The sequence below is a fragment of the Podarcis pityusensis genome (assembly GCF_964106645.2).
Source record: "Podarcis pityusensis genome assembly, chromosome: 9".
NCBI lineage: Eukaryota > Metazoa > Chordata > Lepidosauria > Squamata > Lacertidae > Podarcis > Podarcis pityusensis.
In genome coordinates, this window is record NC_138034.1 from 63,847,271 (window position 1) to 63,862,009 (window position 14,739).

At 41.4% G+C, this 14,739-nt stretch overlaps 1 protein-coding gene across 5 annotated transcripts in view; it reads left to right on the plus strand.

Annotated features, from left to right (window-relative positions):
- WDFY3 (WD repeat and FYVE domain containing 3) overlaps window positions 1-14,739 on the plus strand; it is a 130,559-nt gene that overhangs the window by 88,293 nt on the left and 27,527 nt on the right. For 4 of the 5 annotated variants that reach the window (XM_081020608.1, XM_081020605.1, XM_081020606.1 and 1 more), the window contains 9 exons: window positions 1,468-1,567; window positions 3,048-3,208; window positions 4,139-4,368; window positions 6,056-6,165; window positions 7,529-7,711; window positions 8,829-8,986; window positions 9,377-9,454; window positions 10,651-10,878; window positions 12,235-12,288. In XM_081020608.1, the coding sequence (XP_080876734.1) occupies window positions 1,468-1,567; window positions 3,048-3,208; window positions 4,139-4,368; window positions 6,056-6,165; window positions 7,529-7,711; window positions 8,829-8,986; window positions 9,377-9,454; window positions 10,651-10,878; window positions 12,235-12,288 (1,302 nt within the window). The remainder of the gene's footprint in view (window positions 1-1,467; window positions 1,568-3,047; window positions 3,209-4,138; window positions 4,369-6,055; window positions 6,166-7,528; window positions 7,712-8,828; window positions 8,987-9,376; window positions 9,455-10,650; window positions 10,879-12,234; window positions 12,289-14,739) is intronic. The other variant, XM_081020607.1, reaches the window with a different exon arrangement.

A 14,739-nucleotide genomic window follows, 5' to 3' on the forward strand; every position in this document is an offset into this window, starting at 1 on the left:
GCAGGACCAGAGGTTGTAGCGAGTAGTTTTCATGATCTGTTGTTTGTTAAGAGTACCAGTTATATCAAATTGTGAGCGATGGTAAGTTGCAGCCCTTGGATTGTATCCAACCCTGTGGAAGGGCTAGCTGGCCTGTGAGTTGCCACCGCTTTCTCTTTTCACTCCCTTTCCTCTGAAAGATCCCTGAAACTGTTCTGGAGGAAAGGGATGAAAGGAGAGCCAAACATATGGGTGGGCCAAAGAAGGAACGCTTCTTGTATGACCCTGGGTGGATCTAGACACAGGGGAGGGGGGGCGCAGCCACTATAAACAAGTCAGAAATTATATCGTTACAGTGGTGCCTCGCAAGACGAAATTAATTCGTTCCACGAGTTTTGTCGTCTTGCGATTTTTTTCGTCTTGCGAAGCACGGTATCGGGAAAGTTTTGGAAAAGCTTCAAAAATCACCAAAGTCTTTAAAAACCTCAAAAAAGGCTACCACACCGCGTTCTATGAGTTGCTCCTCGAAGTCAAGTCGCAACTGTATTAACGGTGTTAAGAAAAAGGAAACAAACTTGCAAGACGTTTCCGTCTTGCGAAGCAAGCCCATAGGGAAAATCGTCTTGCGAAGCAGCTCAAAAAACAAAAAACCCTTTCGTCTAGCGAGTTTTTTGTCTTGCGAGGCATTCGTCTTGCGAGGTACCACTGTATAACAAAAGAAATAAATCCCTATGGAAAACTGTGTTTTAATATTTCCTGCTCTGTGCCGCCATCTGGTGTTGCTTGTTTATAGCGCATTAAAATCGTCGTTTCTTTACTAATGTAGCTGAGTCTCCTCTGATTGTCTTGCCTTGTGTATTTTCTGGTCAGCCTGTAGCTCAGAAAGAAAGGAAGGTGATAAGGAATTCACTTCAATGTGCATCACTCTGTATGCCTCCATCCTTAGCTTTTTGAACCAGAAAACAGCTCAGAAAAATGTGAGAGAGCGGAGGTAGGGAGATTCCCGCCTCCCAGTGCTCTCATTTGCTTCTGTCTTGTCCAGAGCTAGGGAGCAGCTTGGGAAATGAAGTAGAGTAGCATGTGAGCAACAAAAGGAGGCTGCACCATACTCTTGTGATCCATGTCACCCTCATCCTCTTCTCACAAAGTGGTCTTTTTATGAGGACCCTCTCCCCACACCACCCCAATGAAGAGTACCAGTAGAACTAAAAAGGCATCTGTTGCCGCCATTAAACAAACAAAAAAAAAAGTATGTGAGTGTGGGTATGTTCTATCAATTTAGCAGGTAGCTTGTATTCAGGACATTTTTTTCTCATTTAAGAAGGAAAGTATATTTTAATTGACCGTATTGACCACAGTTGTTGTACATGGAGCACATTCAATTTGTGTTGAGTGCCAGACAATACAAAGCCTGGGGTGGTCCTAAATTTGCCCGTTTACAAGAAGCCCTTACGGTAAATGCTTCTATGCTTTTGTTTTATTTTCCAGGCCTCTCCTGAGAGATCGACGAGAGCACAGCAAAAAGAATTTCAGACCTATATTTTGGACAGTGTGATGGACCATTTGCTTGCCGCTGATGTTTTATTGGGTAATTAACTTATTTTGAATGACTCTCTTTCAGTATCACTTAAGAGCACACTAAAATGGGCTTTACGATGGCAAACTCAGTTCGAAAGGAAAAAAATACAGTATCTGGGAACGTTTCTAAAAAAATTGGGTAAAGACCCTGAAAGTATCTTAAGAGCCCTTTATACAAGTCCTTTGGTGTGGTTGCACTTGGAATTCTGCGTACAGTTCTGTGCACAAGTCCCGCTTGTGAGCTTCTAATAAGCATCTGGTTGACCACTGTAGGAAGTAGAATGCTGGACTAGATAGGACTGTTGTCTGATCCAGCTCTTACATTCTTAGAAGCTCAGGCTTAATGTGTGGAAGCTCGGGCTCTATGTGTCTATACTAAGAGACAGCCAAGACAAGTCTCTGGTCTCTTTCAGCAGCTTCAGCTTTTGTAAGGTAAAGGTAAAAGGACCCCTGACCATTAGGAGGAAGAGGAATTTGGATTTGATATCCCACTTTATCACTACCCTAAGGAGTCTCAAAGCGGCTAACATTCTCCTTTCCTTCCCTTCCCCACAACAAACACTCTGTAAGGGGAGTGGGGCTGAGAGACTTCAGAGAAGTATGACTAGCCTAAGGTCACCCAGCAGCTGCATGTGGAGGAGCAGGGAAGCGAACCCGGTTCACCAGATTACGAGTCCACCGCTCTTAACCACTACACCACACTGGTGCATTTGTGACCAACTCTGGGGTTGCGGCACTCGTCTCGCTTTATTGGCTGAGGGAGCTGGCGTACAGCTTCCAGGTCATGTGGCCAACATGACTAAGCCACTTCTGGCGAACCAGAGCAGCGCACGGAAATGCCGTTTACCTTCCCGCCGGAGCTGTACCTATTTATCTACTTGCACTTTGACGTGCTTTCGAACTGGCAGGAGCAGGGACCGAGCAACGGGAGCTCACCCCATCGTGGGGATTCGAACCGCCAACCTTCTGATCGGCAAGCCCTAGGCTCTCTGGTTTAACCCACAGCGCCACCCGCATCAGCTTCTGTAGCTGGTGTCAATCAGAGCTCCACTGTTCCAAACGAGGTGGAAAAAGGCAGGGAGCAAGTCTTCCAGGACTCTTAGCCAAGATGGTCTTTTAACCCATCTAATGTTTTGAGACGAGGGTATCTTGCCACCTGTTCCCACCTTCCTTCCTCTGAAGTTCTGCTGTGGTCCTGAAGGGTGGGCGTACGAGGCAGGGCCTTCATGGCCTAGGCACAGGAGATGCCCTCCATCTGCACTAAACCTTTTAGCAGGTGGCAAAGACATGGCCTTGTCACCAGTCCTGCTGGCTGGTGTGGTAGTGTTGGGAGTGATCAATTCCTCAGCAACTGGTAGTGTTTGCATGTTAATCTGTCTTCCGGTTCGTAATTTAGCTTGGTTTCATTCTTAATGCTGTGCCTGTTTGACTGAAGGATGGGATGGAATTATTTGGGTAAAACGCTTTTTAACGCTGTCATTGTCATTTAGGTGAGGACGCATCTCTGCCTATTACAAGTGGAGGAAGCTATCAGGTGCTTGTAAACAATGTGTTCTATTTCACCCAGCGTGTGGTGGATAAACTTTGGCAAGGCATGTTCAACAAGGAATCCAAGCTGCTTATAGAGTTCATAATCCAGTTAATTGCACAGGTATGCTTCTCTTCTTCTTCCTCATCCTCCTATTATTATTTTGGTCTGCTTAACTTTATACATTGCAATAGATACAAAGATAGGGAACCTCGGAGCCAGAGGCACTTTCCTTGCATGTTTTTGCCTGATTGGAATCTGTCCTTGTACTCTGATGATGCCTCCTTCTTCCCTGGATGCCACTGGAGAGCCAGTGTGGTGTAGTGGTTAAGAGCGGTAGTCTCGTAATCTGGGGAACCGGGTTCGAGTCTCCGCTCCTCCACATGCAGCTGCTGGGTGACCTTGGGCCAGTCACGCTTCTCTGAAGTCTCTCAGCCTCACTCACCTCACAGAGTGCTTGTTGTGGGGGAGGAAGGGAAAGGAGAATGTGAGCCGCTTTGAGACTCCTTAAGGGGAGTGAAAGGCGGGATATCAAATCCAAACTCTTCTTCTTCTTCTTCTTCTTCTTCTGGATGGAGGAGAACAGTGTGTGTGTGTGTGTGTGTGTGTGTGTGTGTAGCAACTAGTCTACTGTACAAAGGTAGAATTTCCCTGTGTTGTCTTGCTTTCTTTTGCCTCTGGCTCCGCCCACCACAGGCATGTGACTCTTGGAAAGATTACCCAGAAAGCAATATAGCCCCCTGGCTGTATGAATGTACAGATCATCAGATAGCTCTGTCTTTTAATGAACTCTCTATATATCTACCTCCTACTTCATTATAAGTTGCAAGTGTATCATGGTCCTTTCCTGCAACTGAGGCCAATTCCTACAGAAACAAAATTAGGAGCTATTTTTACAAATTAATACTTGGCTATTTCCTTACACCTCAGTACCGCAGTATGGTTTACTCTGATTTGAGTAGAAGAAGTATCTTTAAAAACATGCTAATAAACTTGGGGTAATACAGAGATTCCATGTTTAAACATGTTCATTTGCATTTTTTGCTGCTTCAGTCAAAAAGAAGATCTCAGGGATTATCACTGGATGCCGTTTATCACTGCCTGAACAGGACCATCTTATACCAATTCTCGAGACCACACAAAACAGTTCCTCAGCAAGTTGCTCTCCTTGATTCTCTAAGGACGCTTACTGTCAATCGAACTCTGATCTTGGGTCCTGGGAATCATGACCAAGAGTTCTTCAGCTGCCTGGCTCATTGCTTGATGAATCTACATGCTGGGAGGTGAGCTCCTCACCAAGTGCACATACACCAGTTTGTTTAGAAAACTGTTTACTCTGTAAAATTGTCAGGTGCATTGTAATTGCCCCCCTCCCTTTTCTAGGGGACATATTTCTGCAGCTGCAGCTTATAAGCTAGAAACAGTCACACGTATTTCCATTTATCTTGCTTGCCAGTGAAGGGGCAACGTACAGGAAATGTAGAAATAAAATTCCAGTCATGCAAGGACACACAATTTAGGTAAAGACAGATGTAAAATTTCAAGAGAAGTCACAGTAGGTTCTTGACGCTGCTTTAGGTCTTACATGACCACGTGAGCCATCAGTCTTGCCCTCTCCCTCACACATGCTTCAGGTGAGGAAGTCTTTATGTTATGGTGCTTATGCATTAATTTTGTCGAAATGTTGAAACTCCTGAACAGAAATACATGAAGCAGCCACGGTCATAATTTTCCTCATCTTCCTTCCTTGTCATGTGTAAACTAGGTTAACCTCAAGGGGTGGCGGGAATGTCATGTACTTAGCCCATAGAGATAGATACGCATTTTTTTACTCTTTGCCTTTTAGGAAGGCCCAGTGCTTTTTTTCTTAAAAAATATTTAGAGGCGTGGCAATCACACAGGGTCCCCGGACCTTTCACCGTCTATTGATCCCTGTGCCACCAACTTTATTTCTCGCTGCCACCACCCAGGCCCTACCAGGTACAATACTGAGTCCAGTCAGGTTTAAATTGGAACATAAACTTCTGTTTATTTATTGCAGTTTAACAAGCGTGTCGTTTCATATACTGTATCGGTCAATTACAATCGTAGGGTACCTATCCAGACCTATAACTTCCGTTACCTGCTCTCACTCACTGAACCACCTCTCAGATATTTACTTGTCTTCCTAGCCCCTAACTGTTCCTGACTCAACTTATTTCGCTACCGTAACTCAATCTACCCACAGACTCTATCCCAATTCACTCCTACTCCAGCCAACCACCCAACTCCCAACAAACTCCCCCTTCGCCCCTCCCAGAGCTGATTTTATAGTCCTTCTGACTCCACCCCCTGGGTTCTGATTGGGTAACTTGTTTCACTAATTCACTTCCAGCACTCTCATATGTTAACGTCACAAGAGGTACTCTTATTTTCCTACTCATATTGAAATACTGCCCCTCAATGAGGCCATAGTTAGATTCACAAAATGTTTAGGGGTATGCGTACCCTCAGAAAAAAAGCACTGGGAAGGCCAGTCTAGATAAACACACACACACACACACACACACACACACACACACAATAACTGCACTCCTAGCTAATGTAATGGAGACAGATACTGATCTAGCTTACTCCCTGAGGTGTAAGCTGTTTTCATATGTGTTTGGAGGGTGAGTGAGAGGGGGGAGCATTCAAATATGCAGCCCCCCACCTCCTTTAGAAAGTGGTATAATTAGGAAACTTCATTCATTCAGTTATTCGATTTCTTACCCGCCCTTCACTGTGAAGTCAAGAGGATGGGTTATAACAACTTTTTAAAGACCGTATTTAAAACAGTTTTTTATGTGATGGACCCTGTTTGTTTAAGTCAGGCTTCATCCAGGTAATGTTGAAAAATGGAGACCTCGGGCAGATCTCATGTACACTTTTTGTCCTGCATACAGTGTAACTCCTTCACTTCCATCTAACATTGTTGGATAATATTTGCAGCAGCGTAGATGGGTTTGGCCTGGAAGCAGAAGCCAGGATGACTACTTGGCATGTTATGATCCCTTCTGATGTCGAGCCAGATGGAGTCTACAATCAAGATGTTAGTGAAGGTAATTATGCAGCTGCAGTCCATCCGTTTTAAATGTCAGTTAGTATGTTAGCTAATGTATTCCTCATGTCTTCCCTTAATCTTTCGGCTGTTTCATTTAAGAGTGGGGGTATGAGTTGTTTCCCAAGGAGCTATGAAGAAAAGATTGCAGATGATAAACACTAGAATATAAAAGAAGCCGTTTCGAAGTATAGGCCAAGCCAGGACTAATCAGAGGTTAATTTTGAACAGAGGACCAGTAATACAGATTACAGACTGCATATCTACCTTAAGCAGATCCTGCCCAAACAGCAGTTAGGAATAATTAGGATTAGGTTTAATCCCTCTCAGCAGGACCTGCCTCTCATGGAAAATGGCTAACAATTCAGAACTCGGGAGAAAGCGAGATTTATTACAGATCTGTTTTGCAAATCATTGAAGTAGGTAGTTAAAATGGAGTTAGGATATTGAAAGAGAAAAATAAGGAAGCCTCCAAATGACTGTCAGCAATTCCAGCATTGTCACAGCACAGACTTTCTACTTTGCTGGAAACCCTTCCATTAAAAATTTCACCAGCATCATTGCTGTTTCGTCCTTGACACTGAAGAACTTGGGAATGCCATTGCATATTGGCTCAAAATGGAGAAAATCTAGTATTGGATACTATGAATTCCAGTCAGCACAAGATATTGTGCGACCTATAAACAGTGCTTTTTTCTTGGGGTACTAGAAGAAAAAAAGCACTGCTTATAAATCCAAATGAATAGACTCAGGTTAATATAAATCATAGGAAAAGCTAACACTAGTGTCCTAATCGTGTTAGGAGTGGGGTGAATATTTAAAAGAGAGAGTCCAAAAGTGAATCTCCATTGTGTGGACAAAGCTCAAAATAAACCTGCTGTCCTCCTGCCCCCTGCCAATTCTAAAAGGTTTTTTCCCCTCTACAATTCTATGATTCTGAACAAGGTAGTTTTATGATTCAAGAATATTCACAAACCCCAGGTGCTTTTCTGAGGCAAGCACAGGTGGTTTGCTCCAAACTTAATTTTAGTCACACATATTTTTTTTTGAGCTCTATCTCTCTCTCTCCCTCACTCCCTCATTCTTGTCTCTCATCCATTCTGCAGCTGACAGGTGCCTAGCTTTATCTTAGAGCAATTTGATTTTACCATCTGTTTAAACTGACGCTGTTTTCACTTGTTATTAATTTGCTGCACTAGCTTGCATGATGTTGTTGTTGTTTTACTATTTATTAAATTGTACTCTTCATTTCGCGCTACACTGTTAGCCACTCTAGAACCATAAATCTATGCTGTAGATACAGGATATTAATTATCAAAATAAGTACGCATTTGTTCACTTTTGTGTCCTCTTCATGTATTTAGGTCGCCAGCTTCTTTTAAAAGCTGTAAATCGTGTGTGGACAGAACTGTTCTACAGCAAGAAACAGGCTTTGGAGGAGGTATTCAAAGTATCTCTCCCCGTCAATGACAGGGGCCATGTGGATATTGCCCTTGTAAAGCCACTTGTGGAAGAAGCCAGTTTAAAATGTTGGCAAAATCACTTGGGTAAGAGCAGCTGTGCAGATTATTATTTTGTGGTGTATAATTCTTTGGCTGCTTAGGCATATTTAAAACCCCTTAAATGTAGGGAGGAAAATGGGAGCAAAATGACATTGTCCTTGATTCCATCTGACGTTGGATAGTTCGCCTTCCGTTCTACTCATCCCAAAGGGCACCACTTCATCTCCTACTTTTCATCCTAGGGAACAAGGGTTTCCTGTTCTTTACCCACAGACAGTGTTACAAATGTGGAATGTGCTCTTTGAGGGATTTCTAATGTAACAGTGTAATATCTACCTGTTTAAAAGTATGTGGGATGGGAGTGTGTTTGTGGGAGAATGCTACCATCTAGATTAGACTGCAGCTTTTCTGGGTATCGTTTTTGGTTTGTAGCAGGGTGGATTTGATTTAAATCAAATCGATTTAAATCACGATTTAAATCACTAGTCAGTAAGACTTGATTTAAATCATTTTTTTTTACAGAAAGGCTCAATCTTGCTGGTATAATCTTAATACTTACAACCATATGAAGGTTTCATTTTGGAATAATAAATTTTCAGAGTAGTTTTTAGTTATATCAAAAAATACTGATTTGGTTTTAAGAAATACATAGATAATTATGAAATTATGGTGAAGTTTAAGAAGTTAACTGTTCATATCTGGACAACTTTTCTGCTGTACTTCATTGGAAGGAGAAAAATAATCATTTCCTTAATAAACATTTAAACAATTTATTTAACTAAAAAAATAACATTATAGCATATGTAGCCATGTTTGTTAACTGATGTGGTTAATTTTATTTATTAATTTTTAAAAATTAGACTGAGTTTTAGCACACATAAAAACTTAAAACAAATCCTTATTTCCTGATGAATAGCCTTTGGACTATAACGTAACTTAAATAGAAGACTATATTTAGAAAGATTTTTCCTCCGAAAGCATTTTATTTTAAAAATCCAATTTAAAATTTAAAAAATCCAATTTAAATTAAAAATAATCCAATTTTATTATTTCGTTTTTTAAAAAAAAAAATCATTGATTTTTATTCACCCTGGTTTGTAGATGTGCTAGTAGGGTCCAGTAAATACGCTTTGAAAACCCCCAACTCTTCTTGGCATTCTAGCTCATGAAAAGAAAAGCATCAGTAGAGGAGAAGCCTTGGCTCCGACTACCCAGTCCAAGCTCTCCCGGGTCAGCAGTGGATTCGGTCTTTCCAAGCTAACAGGATCGAGAAGAAACCGAAAAGAAAGTGGTCTTAACAAACATAATCTATCCACGCAGGTATTGCATAGCATTTAAAGACAAACAGATAATACAAAGGAAAAAAATAGTCATCCCTTATATGTACAGTATAACAAATTGATTGATGATTTAGCCTGTCTTAATAAATCCCCCCTTCACTATATTCTGTTACTTAGATTTTAAACTGCCTGAATGTTAAGTACTGTGGCCTTAATCCACCATAGCAGTTTCAAGTAGATGAGACCGTTGAAATACTTTGCTAGATTAGGGGGGTTGTTTTATTGTAAAAATTGCAGCATAACTACTATCTACCATAATTCCATACGTAATCCACACTACTTGAAGTTTTCAGGGTTATTTTATATGTAAGTTGTTTTAAGGACAAGCTCTTTTCTGCACACATTAATATATTCATTATTTTTCTGTTAGGAGATCTCTCAATGGATGTTTACTCACATAGCAGTGGTTCGAGACTTGGTAGATATGCAGTATAAAGAATACCAAGAGGTAAATGAGAGCAGTAATCAAACCAAATGCTTTTATCAAATTTGCATGAGCATTGTATTTAAAAGTGGTTTCTTTATTTTGTTGCATTTTATTTATAAAAAAATCTTTTATTTTGCTTTTCTGTTTTAAATTTGTAAGTCCCAAAGTGGTTTGTGATATACATAAAGCAGCCAAAGTAAAAAATAACAACTGAAACATTTTTACAGAGTCATGCAATTTGAACTATACCATCCAGAACCAAAGAAGAACTCGGTATCAGTAGTCAGGAAATGCCAGAATAGAAAGATCTTTTCCTGTCTGCAAAAATGCCACATTGTCTATTTTCTCCAGGTCTCCCTGGGGAGCTCATTCCACAAATGGGGCATCACAATGAAAAAGGCCTTATTCAAACTTTTCAGTACAATCAGAAGATCCCCACCCATAGATAGTTCTCACTAAGAAACATGCACCATGCAGAGATAAGATAATGATCATATCCTTTGGATAGGCTAGTCCTTCTCAACCAGCCATCTCCTAAATTAAAGAGAGTTCTTTATGTTGCTGCCCTTCAACTAGAGAGAAAGCCCTGTCAGCAGTTAAGAGGCGAGCATCCATAACTCAGTGGTATATATGCTTTGCATGAAGATGTCTCAGATAAAATCCCTTGCATATCCAGTTAGGTAGCAAGTGATAGGAGAGAATTCTTTCAGACACTCTTCTTAAGAGTGGACTGTACTGGGATAAAGCAGCTTCATATGTTTATAGAAAGATTTGTGGTGCTGGCAGCCTGGGAGCAGTGCTAGAGCTGCTTAAGGAACAGGTACAGATTTAAGTACAAGTACACAAGTACACCCTTTTTGTAGACAACACACTTTATAAATATGTAATTATGAACTATGCAAATAACAAATCCCGTGCAAGGACAGTTCACAACTTGAGTTTTTAAGCTCCGAGATTGAGGAAAACAGCATGAATATCCAACTTTGCACCTTGAACCTTTTAAAAGACTTTGTTTTATTTTCATTTATTAAATTTATATACCATCCTTCCGAGGATCACAGGGCAGTTTAAAATGCCTTGGGCTTCTTTGCTGCCGTGCCTCATGAGAATCTCTGTCAGTTAGAATCACGGTACAAGGGAGCTTACTTGATTCTACATGCCATTTATGACACATAATTTTGCACACCATGGCAGTTAACCTGTAGTGTCCTTTCCAGCGTCAGCAGAATGCATTGAAGTATGTGACAGAAGAGTGGTCTCAGATTGAATACGAGTTGTTACGGGAGAGAGGACTGTGGGGCCCTCCTATTGGCTCTCACCTGGACAAGTGGATGCTGGAGATGACAGAAGGTCCCTGTCGAATGAGGAAGAAGATGGTTCGAAATGACATGTTTTATATTCAGTATCCTTACATGCCGGATACTGAACATGAGACAAATATGCTGGTAAGTGCAGTTACAGGACGGCAGTAGCTTTTAGCTGTAGCAATGCATTGGCTTACTTCTTGCATCATTGCCAAGAATGTCCATCGCCGATTGGATAATGTGTTTCTGGTGGTGCTCAGCTATGGGTTTATGGATGGACGTTGATTCAGCAAATATTTGCACTAGCTCCCTGAACCATGAAGCCATGGCCGTTGTTTTTTGCAGCCTCTAGATTCTTGTTGATTAATTTTCCAGTTGGAGGATAGCAGAAGTAAAGTGGGCTGTGGCTTCGCTCTGCCCTAACAGGAAGGCCAGACTATACCACCTACAATGTACCAAGCCAGGTACAGCCCACCTACCATGTATTGTGACCTACCAGGTGCTTCATAGCTCCCTTGTATTTGCAGTCCTAGACAGGTAGCAAAAACATGAGGTTAATTGAGTCCCTGGTGGGCTGTCCTACATGGATGATGGGCTGCATTGAGCTTGGGGGGGTTGTACAGGCCTGTGCAAGTCTGTTCAAAGATACCTGGGAAGTTAGAAAAATGTAAATGCATTGTCAGGTAGGTGTGACTTGTACAAACGTGATGCTGCTGTTGAGGTGCATCTCTTAACAGTGTTCAGAACTCCCATTGTTCTGGGTGCATTTTGCAGCAGGGAATTTCATTAGCGCAAACAGTTTCTGAGCTCTGGGTGCAGTACTGTGCCTAAGATTTCAGATTAAAACTGCAGAGTGGAAGGAAAAGAGGACCTTTTTCAGCCTCCCTACTTCCAGCTACTCTCTGAAGACTGGCGAAGAGACCCTCTTAAGAATATTAGGGAAGTGGGCAGGGGAAGGACTAGACCATGTGAAAAATGAACATAATATTTTAGCTGCGGTTCATTTTCAGCTTTGTATTCTTGTTATAAAAAAACGCACCTAGACATTCCATTGTTGCGCCCATAACCTAGGTTTAGGGTGCCATTTATCTCCTAGCTTTCATATCTCAGTTTCTCACACTGTCTCTTCATAGTCCATCATATTTGAAGATTGAGTTTGTAGGCAAGTGCAGAATCAAAGCAGCAGTGTGAGATGTTAATTTGATCCACTGATAATCAACAATATTTTAATTGAATTGCTAAAATATTGCGTATGCCTCCCGTGCAAGAACTTTGTGATTAAATTGAGCTTTACCTTATGCTAGTTTTAGCAAAGTTTAAGGTTCGAGCTTCTGTGTTGTTATTTTTCCTGCTTTGCATTTCCTGGTGTGGAGAAAATTAGAAGTTCAGTCAATGGCTTTTTGCCCACTAATGCTCTGACAGTTTTAGTCGCATCATGCATTCTTCCTCAACATGATATTTCCCCTGATGTTTCTATACTTAATACCCTATTTTCAGTCTGACTTCTCAAGTAAGCCTCCTGAGACATCTGACGATACCATTCCTCAAAAGGTAAAGAGAGAAAACTCTCCACGGGTGGCAAAACAGATAGAAACTTCTCTGTGCATGTTAGGCAACCTTAACAAGGCTTCTCTGGTTGGCTTTCAACGTGCTTCCTCAGTAACTCTGTCGTAGGGTTAATGATATACTAAGAGGATGTGGCTGTGTTCTCTTCAGTCTTCACCTAATACAATGTCTATGTAGCTCTTTCTGTCTGTGTTGCACACTAACAAGTTGTGATGGGCTGTGCTGTCACTATTCTCACTGTATAAACATGTACCAGCTCGAAATTAGAACTAATGGACTATGATGTGTTTAGTGATGGGCAGTTTGGACATTCATGCACTTAGCCTAATCAGTATTTTAGGGCTGGCCTAATGTTTTTGCACTGTTAAGACCATCTCACCTGTTCAGGGCACTGTAATGGCAGAGCAGTTGACTCACCTTGTCCCATACGTGTATTTGGGACCATTAATTGCTGCTTTCTGCCCCCTTGTTAACATAAACATTTTCTATGTGTTTCTAATGAGGAACATGGGATGTACGTCCTGGAATGCATCCCTTTCTGTTAACGAACAACTATACTGCATTCCACTGATATTCTCAAAATACGTTGCGAAGAAAGCTCCAACATTATATTGCCTTTGCAAATAGTCCTATCTAGGTCACACAAAAATACAGATCAAAACATTTTTTTAAATTTGCTCATCACTAAGTACAATATGCCTTCACTCATTTTGAATTACTTGTCAAACCAACATTTTGGAAGGTGGTGCATTAATATATTTTTTGGCTCTTGGTGGACTTGCTAAAAACGTGTCTGTTCTCTAGGCGGCTTATCTCTTATGTCCATAGGACTAGGTTAACAAATCATCATCATATAAATGAACTGTTCTTTTAAAGAACCTCAAGCATAATTGGAGATTTTAGGGAGCATGTAGAGAAGAACTTTGGCTGAATTCTTGATCTTTTCCAATAGGCTTCAGAACGAAGTGCGGTGCTTTTTACCTTCCTAACCATATATTGCCAACTTCATTTCTGAGAGATACAGGGGGATTGCGATCTACATGTTAATTGCATTATTAACTAATTAATTCCAGGAATAAGTATTTGGATTTGAATACAACCATCTGTATACATTATTAACATAGTTTCCTCTTTGTCCCCTGAATTTTCTTCAGAGAGTCGGGGGACAACTTTGGGAGTCATGCGAGGGGAGGAGAATTTCCATTGCACAAGCACAAATAAGACAACTTCATTGGATGTGACCTAGTATAATAGTGTGTACATCATACACCTGTGGGAGGGAGCCTCCATCTCAAGATCCTAATTTGGCCCACCAGACCTCTGAATTTGGCCCATGAGGCTTTTGGCACAAACCACACCCACCTGTCAGTCACTTGACATCACGTGACCTCAGGTGTGGAGCTCTCTTATCTCCAATCTGAGCTTATTTTTTATCTTAGTGCTGTCACACGCTTTGCCCTGTGCGCCTCTGCCTGCTCTTAGACAGGAAAGGGCATCAGGCAGAGGCTTACCTTCAGTCTTAGTGCTGTGCTCCCAAGCTCTGAGATTGGAGATAAGAGAAATGCGGCTTGTTCTTTGACAGTAAAAGGCAGCATTTCCACCCACCCAAAAGAGTCTTCCTTTGCATTCCCAATTTGAATTCAAGGAATGAGAATGAGAATTTATTAATTTCAGTCACAGACCACTTCCAGCTCACATACAATATCAAGGAAGTCATAAAACACGATAGGGATACATTTGAATTTGCAGTTGGGTATAACAGGGGCAATACAGATATAGCAGCAGTTAAAAATATATAAGATATATCTTAATCACTAAAATATAACCTAAAATTGTCATTTAAGGCCTTAGTCATTATGGTAGCACAGCTTGTTCCCTAAGTTTTGTGGCAGTCGCACAGAATTTGGCCACCCTTAGCATGATCTCTGGATCCTTGTCCTCTACCAGGGATTTTAGATGCTGAAGTTCGGACCCATTTGGAGATTTATGTATAGCAGGGATGATAAATGCCAAGCGTATATCCCCATAGAAACGACAGCGTAACAAGGCATGAGAGACAGTTTCTACCTCCATCAAGCCACAGGGGCAGACTTGTTCCATGTATGGTTTACCCTCAAATCTGCCCTGCAATAAGGCAGGTGGCAGCCCGTTGAATCTAGCGAGGGTAAACAACTGTCAGTATTTAGGTATTTGTAATTTTGGCAGATATTTTGCTGAGGTGAACCTTCTCCCATTATCTTTTATTGCTGGGTGTTTATTCATCTCATTCACGTGACATTGCAGTTCCACACCCCAAATTCGTTGGCGGATTGTTGCTCTAGCTTTCTCATCACCTACAGCTATCAAGGCCTGTAGGGAGAACCCCAAACCTCTTAGCCTTTCATGCAAGTGTAGCTTTCCATTTGGATTCGTAAGAATCCAGTAGGGTTACCAGAG